This window comes from Halyomorpha halys, unplaced genomic scaffold (genome assembly GCF_000696795.3).
Source record: "Halyomorpha halys isolate HHAL.00 unplaced genomic scaffold, Hhal_1.1 Scaffold165.1, whole genome shotgun sequence".
Classification (NCBI taxonomy): Eukaryota; Metazoa; Arthropoda; class Insecta; order Hemiptera; family Pentatomidae; genus Halyomorpha; species Halyomorpha halys.
In genome coordinates, this window is record NW_027111427.1 from 1,319,763 (window position 1) to 1,343,500 (window position 23,738).

The 23,738-nt window shown below is 28.3% G+C and overlaps 2 protein-coding genes across 6 annotated transcripts in view; one reads left to right on the top strand and one right to left on the bottom strand.

The window, feature by feature from the left end:
- The window catches only part of LOC106678875 (protein dopey-1 homolog), a 46,364-nt gene extending 45,257 nt beyond the window's left edge, over nucleotides 1-1,107 (bottom strand). For both annotated transcript variants that reach the window (XM_024360664.2, XM_067049418.1), the window contains exons 1-2: nucleotides 826-1,107; nucleotides 316-406 (exon numbers count right to left, since the gene is read on the bottom strand). In XM_024360664.2, the coding sequence (XP_024216432.1) occupies nucleotides 316-406; nucleotides 826-884 (150 nt within the window). In that variant the 5' untranslated portion in view covers nucleotides 885-1,107. The remainder of the gene's footprint in view (nucleotides 1-315; nucleotides 407-825) is intronic.
- Nucleotides 1,108-1,291: 184 nt separating this feature from the next.
- The window catches only part of ash2 (Set1/Ash2 histone methyltransferase complex subunit ash2), a 38,498-nt gene continuing 16,051 nt past the window's right edge, over nucleotides 1,292-23,738 (top strand). For 2 of the 4 annotated variants that reach the window (XM_014417690.3, XM_014417692.2), the window contains exons 1-3: nucleotides 1,292-1,396; nucleotides 19,574-19,765; nucleotides 21,843-22,021. In XM_014417690.3, the coding sequence (XP_014273176.1) occupies nucleotides 1,395-1,396; nucleotides 19,574-19,765; nucleotides 21,843-22,021 (373 nt within the window). In that variant the 5' untranslated portion in view covers nucleotides 1,292-1,394. Of the gene's footprint in view, nucleotides 1,397-1,865; nucleotides 1,926-14,337; nucleotides 14,479-19,573; nucleotides 19,766-21,842; nucleotides 22,022-23,738 lie in introns of those variants that run through there. The other 2 variants (XM_067049426.1, XM_067049427.1) reach the window with 2 other exon arrangements.

Here is a 23,738-nt window from a genome sequence, read left to right on the forward strand (position 1 = left end):
AATCCCTCATAGATTATTTGAAAAAGAATAATTTTCATAATATACCTAGCAAGGATAGGTAAAATATTGTTTGATGTATGAAATAATTCAGGCTTTAACAAAAAAATATTACTAACAGCCAAACGACCTGGTTAAATATACTGTAGTTGATAACTGATAACATTATACATCTGTAACTGGTCATTAAAATCTACCCATAAACAAATCTTACTTAACAGAATACAGTCTATATCATTAATATTAAGAATCAAGTCAATAGCATCATTTAATGGACAAATTAAGGCAATAAAAGTTAAAATAACACAGAACACCTACCTTGTTTAACTTTCCTAGAGCAGCTATCAAATCAGCCCATTCATTGCTATATTCAAAATTTCTTAGGGACTTATCAATCTGACTGACATACCTGGTAAATAAACAAAAAAATGTTCACGCAATGACATGTTTATACTACAAAAAATAAGATAAGTATAAGAAATTATACTAGAGATTGGACTAAAATGTCTTTTAAATTATTTATTATAGAAATGTAATCTGCAATGGATAACGTAAATAAAAAAAATAATTTGAACACTGTAGAAATGTTTATACTCATACAAGCAAGGACAGATAAGGGTTAAAGAAAGTAATTTAAGATTTTATGGTAAATGCTACAATTTTGAAGTGCACAACACTTCTGCAGAAAAAAAATTAACTATTAACAATAAATTACAAATAACACAAAACAAGGATATCAACTGATACTCGGGTAAAGAAAACCAAAAGTTATTGAGATTAAAAAACAAATTTTAGTTTAATGTCATTTTATTAGACAATTTAACTTACAATTTGTACTTTGAGTCCTTCATAAGTTCTTCCTCTTCCTTTGCTATAGTTCCCATCATTAATATCTTCAATTAATCAGTAAAAAAAAATATAAATTTCATTCTTATTAATAATAAACAAAAAGAGTTTCATGACCCTAAACACTAATTAGCCTAATACACATTGTCAAAGCAGATGGCCACGACATCATTTATGAACCAATTTATAATAAATACTGTTGTAAATTAACATCCTAGAAGGTATCTGTGAAGTATACACTTCACAAAGGCAAGTGATATGAAGAGTGCTCTTCAGTACTATTAGTCAACTATTTGTAAATATGGTTTGGGGTCACATGACAAATTTACTTTTATTTCGTGTATAACTTGGTTCCGAATTAAAAATTATCAGAATAGCAACTTTTATCCAATTATCTTAATTTTTTATAATAATCACAAATCGTACGAGCCCATTATTTAAGCCCGACCTTTTGATTTAGTTGGCATCAAGGTTACCAATTGTAAACATTTGTAGTATTAAAAAGGTGGGAATAGTTTGTGCTACGATAATTTGAATTAACAAACCATAACATGTAAGTTTCTTTTATAAAATGTTAAGTAATGGGCTATATTATTGGTTAAATTATCCTTGTAGTGTATTTTAATATTTTTAAGTTCAAAGTTGTTTAATATGCATATCTTAAAATTCCCTTTTGTTTATAAACATTATTTATTTCAGCCCATTACTCATGATTTACGTTTATTATAACGAAAAAAAGATTTTTTTTGGAATTCACATGAAGTATTTACAAGCTTTTCCTTTTTCATTTCAGAGAAGGTTTTTGTATATTAACTTTTTAAGTAAATAAACTTAAGTGTCCCTTAAGTCAGGAATTTATTATCCTTAAACTGCAATAAAGAATCAAAATACTTTTGTTCATTTATATTCTCTTTATAACCTATAATTTAATTAAAATCAAGGGTATTGTATTGTATTTGATTTATTTATTTTTTGACGGATAACTGATAAGATAATCTGATATAACAATTAGTATTGTTGGGTATCTTATAGTGCAATGTAGTATAAAGTTCCACAATTATTAATTCGTTAGAATCTAAATTGTAAGTAGTATTAGTGAAGACCAATCGTTACTGTAGTTACACAGGAGTATTTTACTAACTTATTTGTATTTAAAATTTCATTCAGATTGTTATCTCTTTGATAAGTATTTATAAACTTCAGAAAATTACCGTGAATTAAGCTCCTTTGTGAGTTTCTTTTGGAATAAGAAGTGTTCCTATTAATTATTGATTATTTAATAAAGAATATACATTATGTGTTATAAATGAAAATTTCAATTAATCACAATGACTTCAGGGTAACCAGGCCTAATGAAATATTAGTTGCTTAAATTATCATTACAAGTTTGTCAGTTACGCTTTTATGAAATGTGATAGTAAACCATATCTGTTGTTTGTTGGGTAATTAAATCATTAAATGTAGTTTTGCATTGCACATAATCAATTTGTTTTACTGAATTGATTCTGTCTTGTTACTACTCTATGTTAAAATACATTTTAAAGATTTAAGATGATTGTTTTGATTTGTGTCTATGGAAGTTCAATTCATTAACAAATCTAGAGCCATCAAAGTATTTAATGAACCAAGTTTATATATTTTTTTATTTATATTTATACTTTCATCTCTTATATCGTTTGCATGACTACTATTTCAAGTGCCTTAAGTATCATTTTAAATATTTACATAACCTTTGTTAGTTAACTTACATATTTTAAAGAACCTAGCAAGATTTGAGTTTTCTTTTATGTTGTTCAACCTGTGCGTTCCAAACATTCCGTTCTGTATTTAGGACTTCTGGACTTCCGTTTCATCTTTTTGTCATTAGCCTTGAGTTCTCATGTAGTATTGTTTGAATGTATATTATTTTCATGGTGTAAAAATAGTGATGTTGTAGCTCAGAATTCAATATTATGTTTATTTCTTTTTGAATTCATTACATCGAAATTCTGTATAACTAATTTTCATAGTTAATGTTATGTGTTTAATTAATAACTTCTCATCACATGTTTTAATATTGTATAAATAGTTTTAAATAATGTTTGTGTTTTAAGTAAAGAGACCCATGACATTTTTTCGTGAGATTAGATTTAGTTAAGAAACTTTTATAGTCATATGAGGGTTTCTGTTCCGAATCAAATGCACCTTTAATAATATTTTACTCCATCATGAATTTACTCCATTATCGGCTTTTCATAAAAATAATTATATGTATACCTGAATTGCTCTTTGCTAATTTATTTTATAACTAGTATATAAAAATATTGAAAAGCTTTTTTAAATGCCAAATCAAGAAAATTTATTATCTACTGTGGTTTGAACTAATACAGGCTTCTTCATGTTAGGTTTAAAATATTGTTTGTAAATTGGTATTATCTTAATAAAAGTTATCCAAATTATGTTTGGTACCCATATATTTTGTTTTGATATTTATTAAATTGATCATTTTACTTATCCAAATTGTACTAATAAATCATAATCTTAGTTCATACCAGAGATCGGCATGCACACTAAATTATATTTCAGTTTTTTCAACATTATAGAAAACTATAGTTAATTATGTTAATTAAAAATAACAGATTGTTATTGAACATTAAAATTGAAATAAAATGAATGCAATTAGTTTTCCTGTGTTGAAGAACTTTTCCTGGATGATTTTCTTAATGAAACCTGGCAATTAGGGTTTGGAGATAGCATGCAGAATATAAGAGATTTAATTTAAAAATGCCTGGTAAAGTTCAATTTCATTGGTGAAGAAAACTTCTTTTTGGGAAGTATCACGAATTACTTGCTTGATATTGATTGCTCCATTTTTTAATAACCTGTTAATCCTCATTGTTGAAGATATTACATTAGATTGGTGAACTACTAACTTTGTTAAAAAAACTGGTCCGATAAAATAATCTGTTTACCCACAGCAACAGCAATAGCTTAATAAAGCTCCCAAAATCTATGATTAGTGGGAAATCAACATTATAATATAGATGACAGATAATGTGTTGTGTTTGGTGTGATTCAAAGATGGTTTTAGTGATGTGATTGGATTTGATGTCCTCCCATCAACTTGGAGTTTTACCCCTGAAGCGATATGTAATAAACTTGTGATGCTGAGTTGTTTCTTTCTATGTTGACATTAGAAAGGAAAGTTTAGATATAAAGCGAGAAACACAAAATTCGGAGGAAAAAACAACAAACTAACAATAAATATGCCAAGAATTTAGAAGGAAAATTTTCACGGGCTTCTCAATAAAGGAAAATCCAGGAATGAAGAAGACATAAACTATGTTGAGAATTTCGTCCCACAAGAAGTTGAAAAACGGGATATTCTGGGTGTATCTAGATCGAGGTTTGGGCATAAGGCTGATAACCCCTTATCGAAAATACGTTATCACACCAGGAACTAACGCTGAAGTTCACCTATTTCGGAGGGTCCCTCATCTAAGTACTGACCACACTCAAAATGTATAATTTACCTCTTAACCATAGTACTTTTTTTTTTTTTTTTTTTTTAAGAAGGACTACAAAATTGAATAGACAATACCAAATTGCCATAACGTTTGGTGAGTTGAAGACAAGTGAGTAAAAAGAAATGTACTTCTGAAGACAATGAGATGATATACAACTTTTTTTTCTATTAGGAGTTAAATCGTAGTTTGACAAAAAAACATAAGGCAAAATTCAATTTTCTGGATAGTGTTGGTTTCAGGTAGCGAATATATCCCAACATTTTATTGGATACGAAAAAACAAAAATTACACATTCTTCAAGGGAATTTCAGCTTAAGTGTTTGATAGAATATTTGTTTATGTACGCCCCATCATTTTCGAAATATAAATGAAAAATTGAAAAAAATATACCTTTTTGCCAACCTCCCATCTGTTACGGAAGGTGTAGGTGCTGGGATTTTTAATTTGTTCATCTATTAACTAATTTTCGAAGTAGAATGCATATTGACTTGATTATATATCACTGCTTTGCATAATTAAGAATGTTAACTTAATAATGAGATTATTAATAAGAAGAATTTAATTTATAATCTTAGACACTTTCTTAAGTCTGGTAAATATTTTTAAATTAAATTATTTATTTAAAAAAAAATAATAAGAATGTTAATAACAAAAAATAAGAATGTTTATTTTTATTTTAAATTAGAGGTATTCAAAATATAGTACTGTATACTCGTGTTATTTTAGTTACTGTGGTTCTCCTACATGCTATCTTAAAGCTAGTAGAGTTGTAAAAAAATTAATTCAGTTTGAGGAAAAATCTGTCGAATGCTTCAAAAACAACTTTTTTTCCTTGATGTGCCACTATAGAAAAAAAACCAGCGATATGTTTGATTGATAAGTACTATTTTGCGAAAAATGCTAAGATATTTAATATAAGACGGTTATTAATGTAATCGTGTGTAAAGATTTTCGGAAAATGATTCAGATACTCTACGCAAGATAAATCTCTTGAAGTGCGTAAGAGGATAATTTATTCGTGTATTAATTAATTACTGTGATGGAAGAAAGATTTTTCATCATGATTCATTTATTTATTTTATCAGAAGAATAAAAGGAAATTCTGTTGATTAATATTCGACAGACCGAACTGAAATACTCGAATGTATTACATCATTTATCGTATTAATAGATTCCTCACTATTTATATCTTCTTTGTTTTTCCTTATTTCTTTTTTAAAAGTTTTTTTCCTGGAAATTCTTATTTTTCTCTATATTTCTATTTGGTAATTACCGGTAAATTCACGGGTGATTAAGATTTTTAGTTTTAAAATAAAATTTAAAGTACGAGCCGTGTTAAAACAGTTTTTTTATTCACGAATTTTCTCGCATGAGTAAGCTAAATTACTGGATAGAATTCGCTAAAATTTATATTGGTCTATTCCAACACTAATGTCTATATTTCCTGGGACAAGTCTTTTTTGAAATATAGTTGTGAGGAGGAAAATTCCTTTTCGCAAACGTAAACGAAAGTACTTGACGGAATTTGATGAAATTGTTTATAGACTCATTTTGCATTAATCCCAAACTTATGTATAAATTTAGACCAGATCTGAGTTTTTTCGGAGACAAAATCTATATGGAACCAACCCGCACAATCTCTGTAAATTTCGTCTTAAGGAATTAAAGTTTCGACAGATTATGTCTAAAACGAACCAAATTTGTTCCTTGATGTCTAAAACGGACAAATTTGTTGTTTGTTTCTAAAACGTATATTGCTAGTGAAAATTTTCGATCTTGAGGACATAATTTTTATTAATCCTTGTATGAATATATATATTTTTTTACTTAAGGTAGTGAAGAACTAGTAGTAGGCAAGCGGTATAGTAGAAGTTTAAAGAGAATTTCGTATCGTCTTTCCATTAATTTACCTAGTTCCTGTTGTAAAGGTCTATACTTCTAAAAACCTACAATTAGTTTTTATATTTGCATGTACTAATTGTGTTTCACGTAGTTTACTCAGGGCCGAGGCAAAATAACACAGTATGTCTCCTTCTATTCGATATTTAATTTTTGTCAAAAATATTAATATATGGATTAAGGTATCATGAAAACGAAACTTGCTTATGTATTATGGTATAAGGAATTTAAACTTCTAAAAATATTAAATAATGTTTATGTAAAAAATAAAATGAGCATTTTTATGCTTTAGAAATCGTTGAATCAGATTGCACTTTGAGTACCGTTTAACTCCTAGTCTGTATTTTTTTCGAGTGGCTAAATAAAAAAATTATGACGTAATCAGTTAGTGTGGGACACGTTTTAGTTTTATTTCGAACAAAAACTATCAATACACATCGAAAAGTACTATTCCCATGATTGTAAATTACCGTTGTTTATTTATCAACTCTGTAAATCTTTGCTAATTACTATTGACATTAGTTAAAATAATATTTAAAATATAAGCATGTAGTTTGTCTGATACGGTTGCAATTGCAGAAGAGTCTCCCAGTAACAGGGGTCAAGGGAAATTAAACCAAACGCGCGCTATAGGGAGGGAGGTTAGAAAAATATAAACCAATGGAAGAACCTATACATACATCTATGTGATAAAGGATTTTTTTATTACAAAAAAAAGAAATTGTACATCAGTAGTTGATAGTCTGTGTAATAAAATCATACGTGTCTGTAACATCTTACTGATCACTGAATCTCAAAAACGACAATTTCTAAATGTGCAATGAGGTTAGATTTCCAAAAATTATTTTAATACTTATGTATAAAAAGAAAATTTTTTTTTCGGATAATTGGAAAACTGTACAAGTTTTGAAAGATTATAGCGACTTTTTTGAAATGAGATGAAATTCTCTTCATGACACAACTAAAATAATAAATAATGAGAAGTAAATGAGAATAAATATGAGAAATAACATCCTATGAATACAAAAAAATGAAAAGAGAAAATATAAACAGAATGATGAAAGTAAATAATTATATAGTATAAAATTAGTAAAACTAAAGTGATAAAAAAAGTGGAAAATAAAACGCATACATAGGTATTTAAATATGTAAGTAGAATTACACATAATACATTCAAGTATTATGGTTACATATCTTTTCTTTCCATAACTTTAATTTTTTAATTATTATTAAATTAAAATATTTTATTGCATTATATAACTTTAAAAAAAATTATTTCCTTAATTATGTTATTCTACTTACATATTTCATTGCCTATATATACGTTTTATTTTTCATTTCTTTCATCACTTTATTTTTATTAACTTATTTGTGTCATTACTGACCGTTCCTCCAACCATCTTCTCCTCATAAATAATAAATAAATGAATTGGATAAGGTTTATACTTAAGATCAATGTGAATTACATCCTCTCAATGAAAATATGGTGCGGTGAGCGCATCGTACAACTTTTAGTACAAGAGCCCAAGAGGAGAACAAAGGCAGTTATTTCTTACCAATTTTTGATTACTTTAATGAAAACTATGACGAGTCTGCCAAGTATAGGTAGGGGGGGTTAAAAATGGCGACTGTTTCAATAAAAATAATTAATTTTTTATTTGGAGCTCTATATCTTTACAACTGCCAACAATAATAGAAAATCTAAGAGAGCATCATTTAAAGTAGAGAAAATTTGCTAAAATGTAAGCCTTAATAGAGCTATTTACGTTCAATAATTTTTGAGATATAGCTTTTTAAAAAGCAATATTTCATAAAAATGTACAGAACGTACTGAAAGATCAGTAGTTTCAGATCAGAATTTATTTTGAAAAATCTATATCTCAAAAACCATTTGACTTGCAGATGTCTATTAGCACTCAAATTAAAGCTAGTTTAATGAGCTATAAAGTAGTTTATGATGTTTATCTTTGTAGGAGTATTATTTTTCATGAAATTTGCTAAAATAAATTGATTTATAGTTGTTCGGACAAATTTCATTAGCCAAATTTATATTCATATGTGAATATCATAAAAACTACTACCCCTACGAAGATAAGAGTTATAAACTACCTTATGGTAAGTTAAATTTCCTTTATTTTGAGTGTTGGCAGACATCTGTACGTCCAATGGTTTCTGAAATAAATTAAACCTATTTTCCGAACAACTATAAATCAATTTATTTTAGCAAATTTCATGAAAAATAATACTCCTACGAAGGTAAAGGTCATAAACTAGTTTTTAATACAATTATTTAGCTTTAATGTGAGTGCTAATAGACTTTCGTACGTTGAATGGTTATTGAGATATAGATTTCTCAAAATAGATTCACTAACTACTGATATTTCAGTACATTTTCATGATGTGTTGCTTTTTAAAAGTCTCTCGAGAACTATTGGACGTAAATAGCTCTATTAGGGCTAATATTTCAGCAAATTTACTCCTATTTAAATAATGTTCTTTTGGATTTTCTAGTGTTGTTGGCAGTTTTTAAGATATAGAGCTTCTAATGAAAAATTAATGTTGTTTTAAGGTTTTGAAACAGCCGCCATTTTTTATTCCTCCTACCTATACTTGGCAGACTCATCAGTTTTGACTAGTAATTATACATAGTTTTCATTAAAGTAATCAAAAATTGGGTTGAGATAACTGCCTTATTGACTAACTTCAATTTTAACTGAAAAGTTCTATTAATATTTAACGTTACTAAGTTTTTACTAAATTTACATTCTTTTATGCTTTTTCTCAGTCAAACTCGTGTTAGAAGGGACATTTTTTAATAGGTTATTTGTTATTCTCCATCACCTTCTATGACTTGATATATTACATATTATATTTTATATAAAATCTTCGGCTTTCCAACGTCATATAATACGTCTTTATTACTAATCTTATTTTCGGAAAAATATTTTTCCTCTTATCTTCTTATGTTCTATCATAATCATTCATAGACTTTATTTATCATAAAGTTTTTAATAATAAAAATGTGAAATGGTTAATAATTTCAAACAAAAAAAAATAATGGTAATTCACAGAAAGACATTTTGAAAATTCAGTATTTAAACCATACCAAACTATTCCTAGCTGATATTAAAGTCCATTTGATTGTATGTTATATACTAAATTTAATCAAAATCGTTCGAGCTGTTTTCGAGAAAATCGGAAACAAATGTGAAAAATCTAAAAAAATGATAGTTAACATAAGGAAATAAGAGGAAAATATTTGTTTCCAGGAAGAAAATATATTTCCGAAAATAAGAATAGTGACGTATTATATGACGTTGGAAAGCAAAAGATGTTTGAATAAAAATAATATTTAATATATCGAGATCTAGAAGGTAATGGAGAATGATGAAAAACGCATAAAAAATCTTCTGTTCTATTATATATTGTGGCATTATTATACTCTATTATTTTATGGCTATGGGCGTATACAGGATTTTGCCAAGGAGGTACCAGACCTCACCCCATTACACACACAGTCACATACATATGCATATATAAATATGGTACATTTGGAAACATTAGGTAAAAGAAAGATGTATAGTTCCGCATTCCAAGAAATATCCCCACCATTTTATTGCTACTTCATAAAATTCAATCATTACTTTTTAATTTTATTCGCTATAATCACGATAAATTATTGAAAATCGAGCATAAAATTAATTATTGTACATGAATACATACTATAAATACTAAATAATAAGATGTGATGAACAGGTTTGCTATGAGAGCAGCACCCTGGCAAAAATATTGACTTCATCTACGTGGGTTGCCTTTATTGATTTATTTTCAACAAACATTCTGAGATTATTAAAATGGCAAACGGTAAATTAAAATACGAATAAAAAAAGGGTTCTTTTTTATTCGCTTTCCACCTTATTTGTAGAGATAAGTGTATGACGAATAATTACGCTTAGATTTCCTTGGGTCCGGAAATCTACGGGGAAGGGAAAGGGGGGGGGGGAGTGGCCGCGGCTCCTCTCTGCCTACACCCATCATTATGGCTCTATTATTATTCTACTATATTATGTTCGGACAATCGATTTTATCGAAAAATTTGCTGCCACATCCCAGCCATGTTTGAGAGCCCGTCTTAGATATATAATTTCAGTTTCATCTGACCTTTCGTTTTTTGAGCTAAGATTTAGGAGATCTCAAAACGTATATAGTGAATTCTCACTTATACGAAACATTCAGTTATACGAAGGAAAGTTTGAACCCGCTTTATGTACTATTAGTAAATTTTGTTCAGTTCTATGAATTTTTGTTTCTTCCGTGGAAAGACAAAGGACGAAAAATACCATAAAAAATAAAACAGTAAACAACTTTTTTCCGCGAATAAAATCCGGTCCCAATGACTCTTTATGTTTATATTCTACTCCCTAATGTATAATAATAAGCTCGGACGATTCCGATTCAGATGAAGATCCTTTGCCTCTTCCATTTTTGCAGAAGCTCTTGAAGCATTTGAAGTTATAAAACGTTTTATGTATGCGAAAAAAATTAGCGAGAAGGAATCTAACACCTTAACAGAATGCGAAAGAATGATGTATTCAGCCAAAAGCAACATGAAACAAACAAACATATGACAATTTTTTGGTCAAAAATTAAAAAATTCGGATTAAAGATAAATTAAATTTTTATACCATAAATATTTTTTTTTTCACTTTACTTTGTTTTTCTTTCAACTGCATACAACATACGTATATGTATCTACTAATTACGAGAAAAAAATTCTCAAAAATATACATACATGATATATATTGCGTATTCACTTATACAAAGAATTTTTGGTACCCCCTCATATTCGTATAACTGAGACTTTACTGTATTTCGGTCGAAAACTCGATTTCGAATTTTTTCTCGATCGTAATACTCCAAACCCTAGCTATATATACCATATATAGTTAGATAACTCCAAGTAGTAAAATATAATTCAGTTGTTAGAACTGTGGTAGTGCTGTTTTAAACCCAAGAGTTCAATGGTAGTCCGTTCAATGCCCGTTGGATAAGCTCATCAAACTGTAACAGTATGTTCCGGTTGTTATATCGAGCGTCCTAATAAGGTCTCGTGAAAACAAAAGTAGTATCTTCATTAGTGATTAACAACCTATATAGGTTTCCAGATTTTAATTAACACAGTTCGTAAATATTATTCGGAATACCAGTTGATTGCCTCGAAAAAGCTAAATAAATAATGTTACCAGTTGTGCATATTGCCCAATTACCTCAGCTGTGTAATTACTACTCGAAATTGATGAGTGCCAAGTATACGTACGGGAGAATAAAAAATGGCGCCTGTTTCCAAACGTTGAAAATTTTTTTTTTCATTAGGAGCTCTATATCTTTAAAACTACCAACAACACTAGAAAACCTAAGAGAACATCATTTAAAGTAGAGTTAATTTGCTAATATATAAGCTCTTATAGAGCTATTTAGGTTCAATGGCAATCGAGGTATAGCTTTTTAAAAGCAACATTTCATTAAAAAAAAATGTACTGAAAGATCAGTAGTAAGTGAATTTATTTTGAGAAATTTATATCGCAAAAACCATTCGACGTACAGATGTCTATTATCACTCAAATTAAATCTAGTTTAATGGACTATGAAGTAGTTTATGACATTTATCATCGCAGGAGTAGTAGTTTTCAAGATATTTGCTAACATAAATTGATTTATAGTTGTTCGGACAATATGCTTAATTTATGAAAAACTTTATTTCAGAAACCATTGGACGTACAGATTTCTGCCAGCACTCAAATTAAAGCTAGTTAAATTTACTATAAAATATATAAATATTATAACTTTTATCGTTGTAGAAGTAGTAGTTTGTATGATATTTGACAAATTTGGTAATTTCTAGTTGTTGGTATAAAATGTTGGATTTTTGAAAAATGCATCTCTAGATCCATAAGACGCACATATGTCTGCCAACACTCAAAATAAAGGAAATTTTACTTACTATAAAGTAGTTAATGACATCTTCGTAGGGGTAGTAGACAAATTTTCATTTGCCAAATTTATATTCATATGTGAATATCATAAAAACTACTACCCCTAAGAAGATAAGTGTCATAAACTACTTTATAGTAAGTTAAATTTCCTTTATTTTGAGTGTTGGCAGACATACGTACGTCTTATACTTAGCAGAAATGTATTTTTTGAAAAATCCGACATTTTATACGAATAACTAGAAATTAACATTTTGAGAGTTTATTTTGGTAAACATCATAAAAACTACTACTCCTACAAAGATAAACATAATTAACTATTTTGTAGTAAATTTAACTAACTTTAATTTAAGCGCTGGTAGACATCTGTACGTCTAATGGTTTCTGAAATGAAGTTTTTCATAAATCAAACTTATTGTCCGAACTACTATAAATCTATTTATTTTAGCAAATATCATGAAAACTACTATTTCTACGAAGGTAAAGGTCATAAACTTCTTTATAGTCCATTAAACTAGCTTTAATTTGAGTGCTAATAGACATCTGTACGTCACATAGTTCCTGAAATATAGATTTCTCAAAATAAATTAACTAACTACTAAACTTTTAGTACGTTCCAAAAAACATTTTTATGAAATGTTGATTTTTAAAAAGCTATATCTCGAGAACTATTGAACGCAAATAGCTATTTTTGGGCTAATATTTCAGCAAATTTACTCTTATTTAAATAATGTAAGAGTACATTTTCTAGTGTTGTTGGTAGTTTTTAAGATATAGAGCTCCGAATGAAAAATTAATGTTTTTTTAAGGTTTTGAAACTGTCGCCATTTTTTATTACCTCTACCTATACTTGGCAAACTCATCAATTTTGACTAATTATACATAGTTTTCATTAAAGTAATCAAAAATTGGGGTGATATAACTGGCTTTTTGTCTTCCCGGCTCTTGTACTAAGTGGTATCAACCCCCACAGTCCCTTTATATTTCATTAAAATCTGTACCATTCACAGTAATAGGCATTTCGTCAGTCACCTAGATCTGACTATGGGCTGATCTAGTGTCATTGTTTGACGTCATTTCAATTTTCATCAAATCTTTAGGGATCGTGCGTGTTGATATCTTGATGGTCCCTTATCAATGACATAAAATTAAATCCTCTACTTTCTCTTACGCGTTTGCACACGTATATTTCTTAACATGTCTTTATTTCGAAAATTGATCAACCACTAAGGTCAAAATTCGGAGATTAGTTCGTCCATATCAATTGAAGGTTGAAGGTGGCTATGTAACATTTTTTTATTTTTTTTATTCTTTAGTGTAAATGAAAGGGGTAGATGCTATCTAGCTTCTGTGAGGTACTCTAACCTCAAAATCCAATTAATAACTGAGATACCTAGATGTGGAAGGGGCTATGTACAGTTCAAAACATAGCGAGCTCCAACAAAAATTGAACTTTTCTTAAAATTTACTAATTGTAACATAAGCCATCCTCTACTTTCGCCCACGCATGCGTAAAGGTTTTTTCTATATTTTGAAAACCGCTTAATCTCTACGGTACTAATTCGGAGGTAAGTTGGAAGTTAGATAAAAATAGTTCAGTATATATTTTATCAAATTCAATTATACATGTGGAAACGTATTTTACTTGGCACGTCTATATTTCAAAAACGGCCTCTCCGATTCCACTTAACATTAGAGGAAATTTCTACTTTTTACTTAAAGAATATTTATTTTCCTCATAAGCGATTTCTATGTAGAATTAATGCAGTTGTATTAATATATTTTACTTAAAATTCAAATTTTGTATGTATTTGTCCATAAATATGTCCAAATCGTATTAATCTGATTACGGTGGTAATGTCTGTACTTTCTGACATACAATCACGTCGCGTATTCAACTTTCGGCGACATTTTGGTTCAAGAACGGTAAGCGTAAGTTAATTGTTTTTAATTAAGAAAAAAAAAAGATGTAAATATTGAAAGAGGAAAAGGGGCATTAGATATAAAATTTGTATTATAACAACCGATTATTCCTTGGTTGTCTCCATGGTACATATTGATGTTTGTCATAGAAACGTACTATTTTATTGACTGTAGTTTTCAGCCGACAGGAGCCGCGATGCGTTGCCAAAGATTGAACTAATGAATTTAGAACTAAATCTAAACCATTTAAAACTTCAGAAATCCATAATACTGCTTCAAGGTCATTAAACGTCGCTTCCTTGCTTCACTACCAAACGGTAAGCTGTAAATCTCAGTTTTTCAATTACTGAGGGAACCATTTTTAGATGATCAATAATTGATGAATTGCATTAGTTCTCAGAATAGCCATAATTCCTAGCGTGACAGTTGAATATAGGGCTTCCATTTTTACTTTCACTAACCTTTGTATGAAATACACAGAAGGGGAAAGTTTCGAATTCAAGTTTTCGGCGGATATACACGTTTTTAGATACCCTTAGTTCAGAAAACCTGATCTTTTGAAACGGTCTATGTGTGTGTCTGAACAGCTTAGCTCAAAAAGTTGTACGAAACTGGAATCACATATTTAAGGAGGTTATATGCATAAGTCTTGACCAGAAGTGCCACTTCATAAATCGATTTTTCACATTTTTTCGATTTTCTACAAAACGGCTCTCACAATTTTGATTAATCTCGGCTTGTCAATGTAAACTCAATTAATTGAGTTTTAATTTAAGCTAGGACTTCTCATTGAAATTTTCTGACAGGACTTGATGACGAAGTTTTGTTAAAAACTGAAGTATCTTTTATTTTGTGTATTGGAAAAAATATTCTGTTCTTATTGTTTTCTATAAACATAAACAATGGATAAATACAAATTATTCAAGAATTTTATGAATAACTAAAGGAAAAATAGAAACATCCGATTCGAATAGAAAAACCGAAATCGCACAATCTTTCCCGATTTTATTACGGGTTCGGTATCTTTTGTTAAACTGTTGTATTCTTAGCAGGAACACAATTTATGTTCTTTATTCTTACCGCAAAAAATTCTAAAATTCGAATTTTTATAACATAAAAATTAAAGTTTTTGCTCATATATTTGCTTTTCTTGGCCTTTAGATTTATTTTCGAAATTACAAAAATTGCAATAGCTTCAACATGAGCCCACCAAAAGTTATTTAGGGTGGTAAGTTAAAGTTTTTTGTTGCGCTCACCTCACCATTTTTATTTATTTATTTTTTCAAAATACTACTTTCATTTAAAAACGATATTGATATATATTTTTTTATATCAGTTTAGAGCCAGCATTGTGGTCCATCCCTCTTCTTTTTTTTTCCTTTTTTTTTGTCAACTACTGTACCCTTACACAATCAGTTGGAATGACTGTAAAGTCCAAGATGGACGTTCTGAATGATTGTGTAAGTTGCGAGTACTTCTTTCGTATCATGCGTTCAACTTTATTCCTTCAGACAAATCCCAAAATAATGGCCAAATGATCTTTGTTTTTCTTAGGAATCAAAAGAAACATTGGGCAAGATTCTTATATTTAGGTATTTCTTATGGAAGTAAGCGTCAATCAGGCTGATAGTGTAGGAGCATCTTAGGAGGTTGCAATAAATTTGCTATCCTATATAGGTTTTGCAATGGACGCTCCTTGGTTTGTAAGAAACAGCCAAATGCATCGGGAATTGCAAAAAGAGACGATAGAGGATTACATCAAAAAAAAGGTTCATGAAGTTCCACTCCCAGTTACCCTGCAACCTGGGAAACCCAACCTCAATCCGAAGACTGAAACCCAGGCTGCTGCTGAACATTCTGTTATAAATTATATATTTATTAATTCATAGTCACACTACTTCTATTTTACTTATTATTATTATTTATTTATTTTTTTTATCTTCTCTCGTCTCTCTTTTTCAAATTAATTTGTTTCTTTTTACCATTAGAGAGCAATTGTTTGTTTTGTTAAGTGTAACAATATCATTATTTTTTGTTATTAATTTTACTTTCTCTTTTATTAAGAAGCATTATTCTTGTCTATTTATTTTATCATTTTGTTATCTTTTAATTATAACATTGTATATAGTTAGGGATGTCTTTTGTTCGAGACTATACCCTTCCCCATAATCAACTGTTAAAAAATATATATATAATGTAACTGTTTTATCAACCATGTAAGGCCCACCAGTATCAGATCTGGTATAAAATAAAATAATATAATTAAGGAATAATTCATATCTCAGATATATTTTTTTCGCAACTGTTTTTTTATTTTATTTATATTTTAAATGTTTTCATAAGAATTTATTTCTTTTTAAATAAAAAAAAAAAAGGGAAGACAAATTATTATTAAAAATAAAACGCATAGAACCAGAAGAAACTCGCCAAAATTGAGTTGAGTAGTAACTTATTGTCAAATAGTAGCAAGTCTTTCTCTCTGTGGTCACTCAGTAATCGATGTTAATAGTTAATTGCAAGAATAATTGATTAACAGAATATTAACAACTAGTCCGTTTCTATGGTTCCTGATATTATTTGATTTTATGGTTTCTGATAGTTACTACTCTTCTATGTTTAGTTCGGTCTTGGGAAGAATATATATAAATTTATTATATCATGGTTGTGAGACATGGTCTCTTATACTCGAGAAAAATTTGAAAGCTAAGTTCTCCAGTTTATAGTGGAGGCAAAATGGTTCAAGGATTTAGGGTTTTAGAGAAGAATAATAAATGAAAATAACCTACGAAACGCAACAATCAATCGCGCTCGATAATCAAAGCAAAGAGGTTACACTGTAGGAATATAGAAAACCAACAAACACGTCTACCCCATCCCAGGACTTTGAGGAGCTGAAGTAGGATTTTCGGGTGGCAAAACCCTTATAAAATCACTGGAACAATTCGGGTTTATGTGCTGAGGTTACATTCGCGATTCATCTTCTAGAACTGCTTATAATTGGTTTTGATGTAGTCTAGTTGTTTTATAGAGGAACGAACTTTCACATCTTTTGCCTTCCTTTTGCAATAATTTTTCTGTGAGAGCTTTTTTCGAATTCGCAAAGCCTTAAACTTCGTTTTGGTAAACTGAAGTGATACCCATTTAATTTTCATACTTGAATAGTTTTCTGTGTTTCGTTTTATTTTTCTACATAAAAAGTAAATTTTTCATGTTAATTAATGCAAAATAATTAAATATTTAGATTTTATAGTTGTTTTTCTTTCTTTAAATTGTATGGTTAAAATTATCATAAAACAAAAATATTAATGACCAAGGACGGCACGTGTTCGCCTAAATCCGCCTATAAAGCACAATTATGTTCATAAAATATGGAAGGAGTATTCGTATTGGTTTAAAATTTTATTAACTCTATTAATAAAATATTTTACTAAGATTTTCGTAGTTATATTAGGTTTTTAAATTTCTCAATTTCTTGATTTTCAAATTATTTTTGGGATGTGCCCTACCTCTTCTACAGCTCCCTGGCCTCTCTGCTACTTAGGATTAATAATAAAAGCTTAGGGAACCCGAAAGTTCGATACCGATACTACAAATCGCTGCCCGCACACATCTACCCAATTATACCCGTCCAAACCCAAATTCACAAGATCGGTCTTTACGCTATCCTCCCGTCTATGCTTCAGTCTTCCCCTCGAACGTTTAACCGTTAGTTTCGCATTTATTAACTTTTCATAGATACATTACTTTACTAAACCCCACAACCTTCCTAGCCCGTGCAATGCTACCACTCTCCTACATTGTAACTTTATGAATCAGGTTTTGGACTATACATCGCTCTGCTTGAAGAGTGACCCTACTTGACCCCAAAATGAGTTTTGTTCTTATTTTGAAATGGACCTGTTCCAAATACATTATCGTGTACTGGAGTTTCTTTCTCTACTGTAGTATTTCCATAGAATTCGTCAAATACAAAATAAAATCTTTATTTTTTACGTATGCTGTTATGTAAATCTATTTAACATATTTTCAAGTAATATTTATCTTTTACATAAAATGAATAAAATATAAATAAGAAAAAATACTATATTCATAATATTTAATTATACATTTTCGGAATTCCAGAAATTATATGAAATAAAAAAAGAATTGGATGTAACCATAAGGAATATCATTCCTTAAAATTTAACAAAAAATAATGTTTATATGTATATTTTAATTTTTAAAAAAACAAAAACATTATGAGAACAAATTAAATAAGTAAAAACGAGACATTTAATGGCCTTCATCAACTTCATTCAAATACAACTTTTTTACCACTTTTGGAGGGATTCTATATTCTTGCACAAAACCGCCAAAAGTTTTAAAACTGCCAAAAAACATTTGGACATGACAAAAATTTGACTGATATCGACCCCCTCTATTGTGGGATTGATTTGCCTAGATAACAAGCCTACATACAGATTTTAGCTCATTTGATCTAAAGAGAGCTGCTGGAGGCACCCAAATGTGGAGGGGGAGAGTGTATATATATATAATTCTAATCAAGTCCAAATTATACTTTGAAGCAAGCATGACCTTTATATAATGCAAAAGTCTATTATTTTCTACCAAAATTCAACAAAAATAAATATTTGGAGATTTTTTTATCAACCATCCCATTAAGTTTATAGAATTTTTATATTTCATCCATATCTGCTTTATAATCATAAAGCAATATATTTTGTTTGTAAAACTGTTCTGTTGTTTCAAATTGTTTCATGTATTATTCAATTTTTTATCATTAATTTAATATCTTTTCTTCTGCAGATATTTCTTACAAATGTTTCATTACTTAACTTGCATGTGTTATACCATTAATATTTTCATTTGATAACTTTAAAACAATTATGTATACTGGTTATTGTGTTTGCTTTAGGATTCTATTATCAGAAATAAACACTCTCTTCCTCTTATTTTGATTATGTAAATCATTAGGCCTCTAAATGCCTGAAATGCGTTTTAATATCACATTTTAGGAATCAAACAGATGCTAAGCCTGAATCTATATTTTGTGACAGTTGTTTCATAACCTTATTCTTTCAAATATCAATTAAGATCTTAAAATACCCTAACACCATCTTAGTCAAGCTGTCACTTTTTATGTGATGCCCTCATTCAAGACAATATGTACTAACAACTGCATGTACAATTTTAGTTTTCAAAATATATTATATTAAATTTATCTAACTAAATTTTCATTCCAAAATATATTTATAAAATTACAATTATATAATTTTACTTTAAGTATTTGATAATGAATAATCCAACTTGCTTTTCATATTTATAGTAAATTTAATGAAGCAGAGCAGGTAGAGTAAAAATTAAAATTATAATAGAGTTTGATATTGGATTTTTTGTTGTTCCTTTTCAAAGGTCTAATTCTGAGGAACAGTCAATACCCTCCACAGAAGAAGTTAAAGAATCCCAGCCACCCAGCCCCTTAACAGACGCTGATTCACAAACCGCTGAAGGAAATAAATGTGATGAAAAAGTAGTCGAAAATGAGAAATCAGATGCAGAAATACAAAACGAGAAAACCGAAAGGGACGACAGCAATTGCTACTGGTATTTTAATGTTTTTATTATTCTATGTGGTTTTAATTTTTTTCTTTATTACTTTGTAACTATACTAACCAATTTATGTTGTTTACTCACCTTAAATCTTTCAATCACAATCTGCCAAGACCAATTTAACCAGTGAAGTATTTTATAAACCATAGAATCTTTTTAAAATATATTTGAGAATATCTTCCTAAATGATAATTGAAACATTGTTAGATAGTTAAAGACTCACCCTATCCTCTTATTAAAAAATAAAATACTTGTTTTATTAAAAGTTATCAAACAACAATGATTCCCTTAGTCAGCGTTTATGGCATGCTGCCACACTTTCTGAACTGACTGTTACAAAAACAAGTATAAATAATCATACTTTTTTTGAAATATATAAAAAATTAATTTACTGTAGAGAAAATGTTTTTGTTACTATTAGACAATTTATTACTTTGCTTAAAATTTGGTATGTTAATGAGAATAAAAGGAAGGATATCCAATGAACCATTATATTACCTTAACATGAACATTAAGCTGTTGTATTTTTTTAAAAAAAATATGCCTTTGATGTCTCCTTTTTATCCTAAATTTATTAATATTTTTTCAAAATGATTTTCATTTAATTTACTTTTAATTGTAATGTCTAATGTAAAAATATCAAACTAATTGTTGGTAAATTAGTACAGAATCAGGTCCCACATAAGTTTTTTTAAACTTATTCATATATTACAAACTATATATGTTTGTTATAAATAAATAAGTAATTTCTATAAAAAAAGTAATGTACATAAAACAAAGTTTCATTAAGCTCTTTGAATAATATTTTACTAACTTTCCTATCTCTGAATTTAATAATATTATTTAAAATTTATTAAAATATGACCTGATAATTTTGTTATTTATTCATATTTTAATGCCCTTGGTAATATTGAACTAAATTGGCAATTAAAATTCTATCTACTTTCATTGTTTATTGAACTAAGTACCATTGTTCTCCAAATAATGGCTGTTTACAAAAACCAATTCTTGTTTTTAGTACTATTTTAAAATAGTTTCTTGAAAATCATCAAACTAAATTTAGACTATCATGCAATATCTTGAAACCCTAATTTGAATACCATTGTTTTAAAATATATACTTATCTAGCAAATAGTTTAATCTGGTTTAGTTTACTGCATATGGATTCTTCTAAGACAGACATACTAATGAATCCATAAATGGTTTTAGAAATTATCCAATCAAGGTATTTAAGTGGTTTACACCATAACAATTGTTATGCTAAATTTACCGATAAGGAGGTGATTCTACACATTATTAAGAACAGAAAAGTTCATGTAAACTATTCGATTCTCAACTAAGTAAAGAAAAATTGTCATATTGTGCTTTTTTTAGGAAGACACATATTTCCTGAGTAGGGAAGGTTATCAATAAAAAAACTAGTCATGGTGATTAAGTCCCGTTTATTATGTATCAGAAATTAGTTTATATTCCCTTTAAGAGATTTGTAAATTTTTTTATGAAGTGATATTAAACTACAAAAACAATAACAAAAAGTTTGTATAGACTATGGTCTGAATCAACAATGAAAAAATTCAGTAAAGCTTTTAGCTATTTAGTCTGTCTGTAAGGCCCTTTATGATAGATTTCACTAAGCCAGACCATAATTTCTTGAATGAAATTGTATGTACTTTATGACTGTGTCATTGGAACTTAATTATCTTAAATAGTTTTTAAGTAATCATTTCCTTTATAGCAAAAAAATAACACAAAAAAGCAATGTTCTCAATTCTGTTAAAAATCAGACCATGGTTTATATGAGCATTTTAGTTGCAAAAGAGGTGTAGAATTGCATTGTGACTTATGGTTTACCGATCCTAATATTCCCTGTAAGGGCTTGTATTTTTCGTGCCACTAATGATATATATTTATTTTATAGTATGATTAAATAGTATACTAACCTCTAAAATAAGTATCATGACTTCTGCTTAATGTATTTATATCATCAAAGTAATACTCATAAACATTTCTATTATTTTCTACATAATATGTAAATATATGCATCATTGAAATCATTTATATTATTTTTTAGTGGAAAAGAGCGGAACCTAAATATTATAGAACTTCTTTGTGCCAATTGTAACAGATGGTTTCATGAATCTTGTATTGGATATCAACTTGGAAAGTTGGTACCGTTTATGTTGAATTATGTCTTTGTATGTAAAAATTGTTCAAACACTGGTTTAGAGAGTTTTAAAAAAAATCCACCATGTAAGTAATTTCTTTAAAATATGTTGATTCATAACACATTGTTTAAATTTAAGATTTAGAACTGTTCTTATATTTATATATAAGTGAAAGATTTCTTATTTTGTGAATGATAGTCTACTTTCAACCCCTCCATTAAGTTTAATGGATACTTTTGAGAAAAATCAAGTTTTAAAATCATAAAAGACGTACATACAGTTTTTACCTTAAATATTCTACACAAAATGATTTTAACAAATTATTTCTTTGTTTGACTATTTTTATGTTTATTTAAGGACTAGTTTAATTTCTTATGAGTTAGTTAGTTTGTGCTCCCTTTGCTCCTTAAATTCATAAACAAAAAGTTGAATTACCTTTTTTAACATTTAATTGTCATATTATTTTCAAATCAGGATACGGGTAATTTCTAAAATTATAAATTGATAATCTGGTTGGCTCAGAAGTGTTACCATAACAAATATCTATGTAATTGGCCATAGACCACTAAAATTTTCATCAACACAACCTGATGAAATTTTTTATTAAAAGTGAAAATAAATATAAAATAGCTCTAAGGATTTTTTTTTTTATTATTGCCATTTTATAATATTCATGACAATTCTTATATTATATTTATTTTTAATTTACAATCTAAAAATGTCAAAATCTCCAGCTGTAGCTTAAATTTTTTTTTCAGTTGAGAGATTTCTAAGGTATTTTTTCTTTACATTAAAAAAAAAATTAATTAATTTTAATCATAGGACATGCAAATTCTAATTTTTATGGAATTCATTTGTTTAGATGTTTACAGATTTGTTTGTAGTGTTAATATTTCTGGAATTATCAGCTGTACGGTTTGATGATATCTTTTCAAAAATACGTATTTACATAAAATTAATGTCCAGTTCCCCAAATGAAGTAATTTGAAGAAATGTTTCAGATCATTGCAGCTTTTGATTTGTAAAATTGACTCTCAGATGTTTGCTATCTAGAACAGAGAGACTGAGCTTATTTTTTAGGGAATAAGATTCCACACAAATAAAAATTCATAGAACAAATATTGTTCCATGATAATCTAAAAAACAAAACAAAAAAAAACTGAACAGTTTTTCTATGTTAAATTGAATAGTTTAAATCAATTGAAGGTTTGGGACAAGGATATGACAAGCCAAATAATGAAAATTGTTCAGTAGAGCAGTTTCTAAAAATTCTACAATCATTATTTAATGTTTTATATAGTTCATATTCCATAATATTATAGGTAAACGTGTTGAAAATATGTTTTTAGACAAACAATCACAAAAAAATAGCATTTTTCTCAAAAACTAATTGTTTTCAAAATTGTTGAATTGTTACATTCTTGCCCCAAGCCCTTCAATTACTAAAATATTATCATTGAACAAGGTTTTTTTTAATTGATGAAGTAGCTTTACGAAGGAAATTGCACTGAAACAACTAATATTTTTCCCCTGATTAAAATTTAGAAGAAATTGAAAATTAAAATTAAAATTTATTAAATGAAATCTGTAATGACAAGATCAAAATTATAAATGTACCTTGTCAAAATTTTTTAAGACTATTTCTCTTGTTTAGATTTATGAAATTTGAAATTCAAACAATGTACCAGCCATTTATACCATCGTATTACTTAATATTTGCTCAATGTGTGTATTTAATTTTCTTCTTTGAAGGATCCTCCTCATTCCCAAGTTTAGGAAGTTAAAAGTTATAACGTTATATT